Source organism: Chiloscyllium plagiosum, unplaced genomic scaffold (genome assembly GCF_037043375.1).
Source record: "Chiloscyllium plagiosum isolate Xiang-an unplaced genomic scaffold, Cpla_swu_hap1 HiC_scaffold_38, whole genome shotgun sequence".
Lineage (NCBI taxonomy): Eukaryota > Metazoa > Chordata > Chondrichthyes > Orectolobiformes > Hemiscylliidae > Chiloscyllium > Chiloscyllium plagiosum.
The window spans coordinates 32,539,176-32,551,143 of NW_028270176.1; the positions used below are offsets into that span (position 1 = coordinate 32,539,176).

General features: G+C 50.4%; 1 protein-coding gene across 2 annotated transcripts in view; it reads left to right on the forward strand.

Moving 5' to 3' along the window:
- LOC122546462 (nectin-1-like) overlaps positions 1-10,764 on the forward strand; it is a 148,413-nt gene extending 137,649 nt beyond the window's left edge. For both annotated transcript variants that reach the window (XM_087980902.1, XM_087980903.1), the window contains 2 exons: positions 6,818-6,858; positions 10,565-10,764. In XM_087980902.1, coding sequence (XP_087837028.1) covers positions 6,818-6,858; positions 10,565-10,684 — 161 coding nt within the window. In that variant the 3' untranslated portion in view covers positions 10,685-10,764. The remainder of the gene's footprint in view (positions 1-6,817; positions 6,859-10,564) is intronic.
- The last annotated feature ends 1,204 nt before the right edge of the window (positions 10,765-11,968 follow it).

The window sequence follows — 11,968 nt, forward strand, 5'->3', positions numbered from 1 at the left end:
ACACTCACACACACACTCACACACTCACACACACATACTCACACACACACACACTCACACACACTCACACACACACTCACACATGCTCACATACACTCACATACACCCACTCACACACACACTCACACACACACTCACACTCACACACACACTCACACACTCACACTCACTCACACACACACACTCACACACACACTCACACACACTCACACACTCACACACACACACACTCTCATACACACACTCACACACACACTCACACTCACACACACCCACTCACACACACACTCATACACACACTCACACACACACTCACACACACACACTTACACACACACTCACACACACACTGACACACACTCACACATGCACACTCACCCTCACACACACACACACACACACACTCACACACACTCACACACACACACTCACACACACTCACACACACACACACTCACACACTCACACTCACACACACACTCATACACACACTCACACACACACACTTACACATACAGTCACACACACACTCACACACACTCACACTCACACACACTCACACAGACACACACTCACACACACATACACTCACTCACACACAGTCACACACACTCACACACTCACACTCACACACACACTCACACACACTCACACACTCACACACACACTCACACATTCACACACTCACACACACACACAATCACACACACACTCACACACACACACACACCCTCACACACACTCACTCACACACTCACTCACATACAGTCACACACACTCACACACACACACCCACACTCACACACACCCTCACACACACTCTCACACACACACACACACTCACACACACACACTCACACACACACACTCACACTCACACACACTCACTCACACATTCACACACACTCACACACACACACACACTCACACACACACACTCACACACACTCACACACACTCACACTCACACACACACTCACACACACACTCACACACACTCACACACACACTCACACACACACACTCACGCACACTCACACACACACTCACGCACACTCACACACACAGTCACACACACACACTCACACACACACACTCACACACACTCACACACACTCACGCACACTCACACACACACTCACACACACTCACACACTCACACACAGACTCACACACACTCACACACTCACACACACACTCACACACACACTCATACACAGTCACACACACTCACACATTCACACACACTCACACACTCACACACACACTCACACACTCACACACACATACTCACACACACACTCACACACACACAATCACACACGCTCACATACACTCACATACACACACAGTCACACACACTCACACATTCACACACACACACACTCACACACACTCACACCCACTCACACACACTCACACACACACACTCACACACACACACACTCACACACACACTCACACACTCACACACACACTCACACACTCACACACACATACTCACACACACACTCACACACACAATCACATACACTCACATACACCCACTCACACACACTCACACACACACACATACTCACACACACTCACGCACACTCACCCACAGTCACACACACACACTCACACACACTCACACACACTCACACACACTCACACACACACACACTCACACACAGTCACACACACTCACACATTCACACACACACACTCACACACACTCACGCACACACACTCACACACACACACTCACACACACACTCACACACTCACACACACATACTCACACACACACACACTCACACACACTCACACACACACTCACACACGCTCACATACACTCACATACACCCACTCACACACACACTCACACACACACTCACACTCACACACACACACTCACACACTCACACTCACTCACACACACACACTCACACACACACTCACACACACTCACACACTCACACACACACACACTCTCATACACACACTCACACACACACTCACACTCACACACACCCACTCACACACACACTCATACACACACTCACACACACACTCACACACACACACTTACACACACACTCACACACACACTGACACACACTCACACATGCACACTCACCCTCACACACACACACACACACACACTCACACACACTCACACACACACACTCACACACACTCACACACACACACACTCACACACTCACACTCACACACACACTCATACACACACTCACACACACACACTTACACATACAGTCACACACACACTCACACACACTCACACTCACACACACTCACACAGACACACACTCACACACACATACACTCACTCACACACAGTCACACACACTCACACACTCACACTCACACACACACTCACACACACTCACACACTCACACACACACTCACACATTCACACACTCACACACACACACAATCACACACACACTCACACACACACACACACCCTCACACACACTCACTCACACACTCACTCACATACAGTCACACACACTCACACACACACACCCACACTCACACACACCCTCACACACACTCTCACACACACACACACACTCACACACACACACTCACACACACACACTCACACTCACACACACACACTCACACACTCACACACACTCACATACACACACTCACACATACTCACACACACACTCACACACTCACACTCACACACACACTCATACACACACTCACACACACACACTTACACACACAGTCACACACACACTCACACTCACACACACTCACACACACTCACACACACACTCACACTCACACACACTCACACACACACTCACACACAGTCACACACACTCACACACACTCAGACACTCACACACACACACACACACTCACACTCACACACACACACTCATACACACACTCACACACACACACTTACACACACACTCACACACACACTCACACACACACACTCACCCTCACACACACACACACTCACACACTCTCACACACACACACTCACACACACACACTCACACACACACACTCACACACTCATACACACACTCACACACACACACTTACACACACAGTCACACACACACTCACACTCACACACACACACTCACACACACTTACACACACACTCACTCTCACACACACTCACACACACATACACTCACTCACACACAGTCACACACACTCACACACACACACTCACACTCACACACACACTCACACACACTCACACACACACACACACTCACACACACACTCACACACACACACAATCACACACACACTCACACACACACTCATACACACACTCACACACACACACTTACACACACACTCACACACACACTCACACTCACACACACACACTCACACACACTCACACACACACACTTACACACACACTCACACACTCACACACACACTCACCCTCACACACACACACACTCACACACACACACTCACACACACACACACTCACACACTCACACTCACACACTCATACACACACTCACACACACACACTTACACACACTCACACTCACACACACACACTCACACACACTCACACACACACTCACACTCACACACACTCACACACACATACACTCACTCACACACAGTCACACACACTCACACACACACACTCACACTCACACACACACTCACACACACTCACACACACACACACTCACACACACACACTCACACACACACACAATCACACACACACTCACACACACACTCATACACACACTCACACACACACACTTACACACACAGTCACACACACTCACACACACTCACACTCACACACACTCACACACACATACACTCACTCACACACAGTCACACACACTCACACACTCACACACACTCACACACTCACACACTCACACACACACAATCACACACACACTCACACTCATACACACACTCACACACACACACTTACACACACACTCACACACACACTCACACACACACACTCACCCTCACACACACACACACTCACACACTCTCACACACACACACTCACACACACACACACTCACACACTCATACACACACTCACACACACACACTTACACACACAGTCACACACACTCACACTCACACACACACTCACACTCACACACACTCACACACACATACACTCACTCACACACAGTCACACACACTCACACACACACACTCACACACACTCACACACACACACTCACACACTCACACACACACAATCACACACACACTCACACACACACCCTCACACACACTCACACACACACCCTCACACACACCCTCACACACAGTCACACACACTCACACACACACACCCACACTCACACACACCCTCACGCACACTCTCACACACTCACACACACACTCACACACACACACTCACACACACACACACTCACACACACACACACACCCACACTCACACACACCCTCACACTCACTCTCACACACTCACACACACACTCACACACACACACTCACACACACACACTCACACACACACACACACACACACACACATACACACTCACACATACACACTCACACACACACACATACACACTCACACACACAGAAAGATCTTTCTAACCATTAGGGATTCCATTTATTTTTCCTTCTCATTTTAATAAAATTTGCTTTGACTAACCCAGTGAATATTAGGTTCCTGTCTGCAGGATAATGACCTCATTTCCACACCTCCTGAGCTGGATTTCTAACGAGTATATTTGCCGGATTGGAAGCAGCCATTGAGTTTAACGGGACATAAATGGTATTTCTTCACATAAGCCCCAGTTGTTCAGTTAATTAGTGCCAAAGCTGCTGCATGTTCCTGCAGGTCAGTCAGCGGCTGTGGAGTGAGAGACCGCGTTAACTTAACAGGGCAGGAAGAGTCACTGGACCTGAAATGTTAACTCCCATTTCCCTCCACACGTGCTGGCAGAGCTGCTGAGCTTTTCCAGCAATTTCTGATTTTGTTTCTGACTTGCAACATGCACAGTTTTTTTTTTCTCTCAGTTTTTGACTTATTTGGGTCAGTGGCCCTTCGTCAGAAGTGAGAAATTGTGGATGTCGGTTTGCTCGCTGAGCTGGAAGGTTCATTTTCAGACGTTTCGTCACCATCCTGGGTAACATCTTCAGTGAGCCTCCGGTCGAATCACTGCTGGTGTTTCCTGCTTTCTATTCACATGTTTGGGTTTCCTCGGGTCGGTGATGTCATTTGCTGCGGTGACGTCATTTCCCATGGTGATGTCACTTCCTCTTCATTTTCTCAGGGGTTGGTAAATGGGATCCAGGTCAATGTGTTTGCTGATAGCATTCCGGTTGGAATGCCACGCTTCTAGGAATTCTCGTGCGTGTCTCTGTTTGGCTTGTCCTGGGATGGATGCGTTGTCCCAGTCGAAGTGGTGTCCTTCCTTATCTGAATGTCAAGATACTAGTGAGAAAGTGTATTGGGTCCCTGCAAATCTAGGCGGAACAGAGGATAGACAGGATTGATGATGAGGTGAAAGAGACTTTTGTCGTTGCGTTGCAATCGTCTTATCAGATTACAGGGCGGCTCTCTCATTAGAGAGAAGCGACTGGTGGTGATTTAACCTCAGGGCCACCAGACCTCAGGGGAGGCAAGAGATTGAGAAGGAGAGTCCTTCATTGTAACCTCCAACCAGTGATGGGGATTGAACCCACACTATTGGCATCACACCGCTCTGCAAGCCAACAATTCCTGACGAAGGGCTTTTGCCAGAAACGTCCATTTTTCCTGCTCCTTCGATGCTGCCTGACCTGCTGTGCTTTTCCCGCACCGCTGCACTCTTGAAACCAGCGATCCAGCCAACTGAGCTCAACCGATTTCCCCCTGGGGTGAAAGAAGGAAAAGATTCAATCGCAAAATCCTTGGCGGTGCCAAGGCGAAAGATGTCGTGACAAAAGAAAAGGAACTTTTGGAAGACCTCAACAGGTCCGGCAGCATCTGTGGAGACAGAGACCCGAGTTAATGTTCCGGCTGCCGTGACCCCCACCCTCAGATGGGAAGGGAGGGTTTGTTTGCGAAAGAAAGCAAATTGAAGATGGGTCTAGATAAGAGCGTGAATGACATCGGGAGGAGTCGGGAGGGGGAGGGGGGGAGTTGAAACTGCAGGCCGCAATTGTTCAACTTGCTACCGCGTGCGGAGGGCAGTAAATCGTCCCGCTCGGAAAATCCCGAGCTCCCTCGGGAACCGGCAGCAGGAGGTGTTGGGAAATGCGATGTGGGGAGTTAAAACGACGGGGAGGGGTGCTCAGGATTTGAAGCTGCTGTTCCTGCCAAACAGGGACCCAGCCTTAACCCCTGGCCCCCACCTCCATCCACCTCTCGCACTCTCTGATACCTTCTCCCCAGCCCCAGCCCTCTCCCGTTTAGCTCTCCAATCCTGGAGGCTCCCAGCCTCATTCCTGATGAAGGGCTCCTGCCCGAAACGTCGATTCTCCAGCTCCTCGGGTGCTGCCTGACCTGCTGCGCTTTTCCAGCACCACTCTCTAATCTTGACTCTGACCTCCAGCATCTGCAATCCCCGCTTTCCTCTGCTGCGGATGGCTGACCACTTTGTAATGAGGTACACCAAAACTCACGGGTATCAGCGCTTAAGGAGAGATTGGGGCGTTAGACAGTGAGGAGAGGGAAGGGTGCCTTTCCTGAGTGGACCTTGAACGGCGATTTGGAAAGCGGAGGGGAAGGTTGGGAGGCAGAGGGCTGTTAACTAAACTTCATTAAACACTGTTTATTCTACTTTGCTTTCAATTTTGCAGAAACAGAGGCACACTCTCAATGCACCTCCTTCCAGACTCAGGTATGTTTTAAATGTAATGTCAGCACAGCCCCCCCCCCCCCCCCCCCCCCTCCTCCCAACCCCACCCCCACCACCTTGTTTATTGAGACTGGTCAACGCCTCAGCGTGGATCATTGCTGGAATACTTTTGGGCGCAGGAAGGGAACCTGGACGTGAAGATTGCGGGATCTTCCCCTGCCTTATTTCAGTGAGAGGGAGGGCCGCGAGCTGAATATTTTCAGGAGGGCAGGCAGACCTCCACTGCAAACGCGTCACGTGCAAGATCCGAGAGGGTCGAAACTGAAACCACGCTCCATCAACAATAGACCATCGTGTCAGAATGTGACTTTTGAATTTAGTTAAGCGATAAAAGGTGGTTTTTGTGGTGGTGATTCATGCTTGCATTGAAGAAAGATGAGAATAGTTTAATCCAAAAGCTGTAGCAGCAGAAGTAGACCATTCAGTCATCGAGTCATGGAGATGTACAGCATGGAAACAGGCCCTTCGGCCCAACTTGTCCATGCTGACCCAGATCTCCTAACCTAATCTAGTCCCATTTGCCAGCACTTGGCCCATATCCCTCCAAACCCTTCCTATTCATATACCCATCCAGATGCCTTTTAAATGCTGTCATTGTACCAGCCTCCACCACTTCCTCTGGCAGTTCATTCCACACACGTACCACCCTCTGCATGAAAAAGTTGCCCCTTAGGTCCCTTTTATATCTTTCCCCTCGCACCCTAAACCTATGCCCTCTAGTTCTGGATTCCCCCCACCCCAGGGAAAAGACTTTGTCTATTTATCCTATCCATGCCCCTCATGATTTTGTAAACCTCTATAAGGTCACCCCTCAGCCTCCGACGCTCCAGGGAAAACAGCCCCAACCTGTTCAGCCTCTCCCTACAGCTCCACATTTACGAATTAGGAGTTGGGATATCTTGCTGCAGCTGTACAAGATGTTGGTGATGCCACCTACTGTGGGCAGCTCTGGTCAGCCTCCTATAGAAAGAACATTATTAAACTGGAAAGAGTTCAGAAAAGAGTTACATGGAAGAAACCTGAGCTGGATTGCTTGCCTTGTTAAGGACAGGTTGAATAGGCTGGGACATTTTTCCCTGGAGCGTCGGAGGCAGAGGGGTGATCTTATTGAGGATTATAAAATCATGAGGGGGCATTGATAAGGCAGATAGCCATCAGCATTCCCAGGGTAGGGGAGTCTAAGACTAGAGGGTGTAAGTGAGAGGGGAGAGATACAAAAGTGTCCAGAGGGGCAATGTTTTCACACACAGGGTGTGAGCGTCTAGAACGTGCTGTCAGAGAGAGCGGGGAAGGCTGGTACAATTCTGTAATTTGCGAAACATGGGTGGGATAGGAATGGAGGGGTATGGAACAATCATAGGCAAACAGGACTAGATTAATGGTGGAAACGGGCCAGCACGGGCAGGTTGGGCCGAAGGGCCTGTCTCCATGCTGTAGACCTCTATGTGACGACTCTGTAATTCAATGATCCGACAATCCGTGACTCTACTTTGCCCATAACCCTCGGTTCCCTTCCTGATTAGAAGTCTGACGAGCCCAGCCTTGAATAGACCTAATGACCCAGCGTGGACAGCCCTCTGGGTGAGGAATTCAATGGATTCACCCCTCTCCAAATTCGGTGAAGAGTTAGAGTGTACTGTCCTACTCATTGGGGGATGCCCGATCACCCAGAGTAATGATCCAGAGGCTTGGATAAATGCCATGAGTTCAATTCCCCGAAACATCTGCTCATTAGCAACTCCAGTCTACTGAGTGACTGAGAAATGATTGATCCCTCTTGTAACAGCCAGGAAAGTACAGGATTGGCTGTGACATTGTCCAATTGAGGGATGGAAATCTGCCGTCCTGACCCACATGTGACTCCAGCTCCACTTGCTGGTTTGGAACCGTCCTCTGAATTGGCCCACGGCGTTCCGAGGATTTTGCCAAGTCCAGGATATAAGGAACAAGCCCGGTCGGACTCACCGCATACCCCGGGCAGTGGTTCGTAAAGGGTTGCTCACCATCGCCTCCTCAAGGGGCAATGAGGGATGAGCAGGAGCGTTTGTCCTTGCTTGTGCCACGTGAATGAAAGAACCCACCTTCTTTCTGGTGGGTTTTAATCTCTTTCGGACAATGCCTTTCAGAAATGTAGACCCGTTGAATACAGCAGCAGGAGTAGGCCATTTGGCCCTTCAAACCAGCACCACACATTCAACACGATCATGGCTAATAGTCCAACTTGTTCTCCTGTTTCCACTTTCTCCCTCCATCGATCCTTTCAGCCTGAAGAATTACAACTAACTCTGTCTTGAAAACACTCAATGTTTTGCCCTCAACTGCATTCTGTGTCAGAGAATCCCACAGTCTTTCCCACTTTCTGACTGAAGACATTTATCCTCATCTCAGTCCTGTCCCATCTCTGACCCACCCCACCCCTCCCCCCGCAGTTCTGGACTCCCCTAGTCATGAGAAACATCCTCCCTGTGTATACCTGTCTAGTCCCTGTCAGAGTTTTACAGGTTTCTGTGAAATTCCCCCTCACCAATTCTCTTAAACTCCAGTGAATATAGGCTTAACAAATCCAATCTCTTTGATATGCTAGTCTTGCCAACCCAATGGGCAGCATGGAAGCTGTGTGGTTAGCACTGCTTCCTGACAGCACTATGGACCCAGAGTTCGATTCCACCCTCAGGTGACAGTCTGTGTGGACAATGCACATTCTCCCTGTGTCTGCATGGATTTACTCCAGTGATCTCCAACAGAACAAGGATGTGCACACGAGGGTGGATTGGCCATGGGAAAATGTCCCATAGTGTCCAGGGATGTGCAGGTTAGGGTGGATTGGCCATGGGAAATTGTCCCATAGTGCCCAGGGATGTGCAGGTTAGGATGGATTGGCCATGGGAAATTGTCACATAGTGCCCAGGGATGTGCGGGTCAGGCTGGATTGGCCTGGGGAAATGGTCCCATAGTGCCCAGGGATGTGCAGGTTAGGGTGGATTGGCCATGCTAAATTGTCCCATAGTGCCCAGGGATGAGCAGGTTAGGGTGGATTGGCCATGGGAAATTGTCCCATAGTGCCCAGGGATGTGCAGGTTAGGGTGGATTGGCCTTGGGAACCTCTCCCATAGTGCCCAGGGATGTGCAGGTTAGGGTGGATTGGCCTTGGGAACCTCTCCCATAGTGCCCAGGGATGTGCAGGTTAGGGTGGATTGGCCACAGGAACCTGTCCCATAGTGCCCAGGGATGTGCAGGTTAGGGTGGAGTGGCCACGGGAACCTGTCCCATAGTGCCCAGGGATGTGCAGGTTAGGGTGGAGTGGCCACGGGAACCTGTCCCATAGTGCCCAGGGATGTGCAGGTTAGGGTGGATTGGCCTTGGGAACCTCTCCCATAGTGCCCAGGGATGTGCAGGTTAGGGTGGAGTGGCCATGGGAACTACAGAGTCACAGAAGTGGACTGGACTCTGATGCTCTTCGGAGGGTCGGGGTGGACTGGTTGGGCTGAGTGTCCTGTGTCCGCGCTGTATGAGTCGGTCCGGTAACCCTTCTCCATGCCCCCTCCATCCTTCCCCGGGCGAGGAAAGCAGTCAATTCTGCTGTTGTTGTGGTTCGGAGGGGCCTTGTATTTTATTGTGGCATCTCTGTCCTCCATGGGAATGGTACGTTGAGAGAGTCTTTTTTTAATATTCCTCTCTGCGTTAACAGGGCGATGAAACGATCGTGTACGCCTCGCTGGATCTACACGCCCTGAACGAAGCATCTGTGCACAGACAGCATGGTCAAGCAGAGGAGTCGATTGTATACGCAGCTATTAAACACCATTAGCGTTCGTGAATACACACAGTGCAGTCAGTGCTCCCCATGAGTATTTCCCTCCTCTCCCTTCTTGAATACTGATTGGCTCAACTTGGTTCATGCGTCCTGCTTCTTGTTGAACCCCTCCCCCCACCCCCTCCCCAGGAAATGTCGGAGAAATTGGCGACTAGAATGATTGCCTTTAGATGTGCGCACCACCTTCCCCCACCTGCCTTTACCCTTCCATTGTTTACCCAGTGTTGAAACAGTCCCAGGACCAAGTGTCTCACCCCAACCTCCCCTCACCCCCACCGTACCCCGTCAGTCGTCAAACCTGAACTGTCGTCTTCCTCATGGTCTGAGAATGTACGACAGGAACAGGCCCTTCGGCCCATCAGGCTGTGCTGAACATGATGCTATATTACTTGCCTACTTGCGGAACGTTTCAGAGAACACCTCTGGGACACCCGGACCAACCAACCCAACCATCCCCCTCCCCCTCCCACTCCACCAAGGAGTCCTTGGACTCCTCCATCGCCAGACCATAGCAACACGACGGTTGGAGGAAGAGCGCCTCATCTTCCGCCTAGGAACCCTCCAACCACAAGGGATGAACTCAGATTTCTCCAGTCTCCTCATTTCCCCTCCCCCCACCTTGTCTCAGTCCCAACCCTCGAACTCAGCACCACCTTCCTAACCTGCAATTTTCTTCCTGACCTCTCCGTCCCCAACCCCCACTCCGGCCTATCACCCTCACCTTGACCTCCTTCCACCTATCGCATTCCCAACGCTCCTCCCCCAAGTCCCTCCTCCCTACCTTTTATCTTAGCCTGCTGGACACACTTTCCTCATTCCTGAAGAAGGGCTCATGCCTGAAACGTTGATTCTCCTGTTCCCTGGATGCTGCCTGACCTGCTGCGCTTTTCCAGCAACACATTTTCAGCTCTGATCTCCAGCATCTGCAGTCCACACTTTCTCCTCACTATATTAAACTAATCCCCTTCTGCCTGCCCTTGGTCCATACCCCTCCATTCCTTGTATTTCCATTTGTTTATCTAAAAGCCCCTTAAATGCCCCTGCCTCCCCCACCCCCCACCCCCGGCAGTGTGTTCCACACTCCTACCCCTCTCTGGTTCAAAAACCTATCCCTCACATCCCCTTTGAACTTTCCCCTCTCACCTTAAATCCCCCTTGTATTACACATTTCCACTCAGGGATAAAGATTCTAACTGTCAAATCCTATCTCAGCATCTCACAATGTTATAGGCTTCTATCAAGTCTCCCCTCAGCCTCCAGGGAGAACAGCCTGAGTTT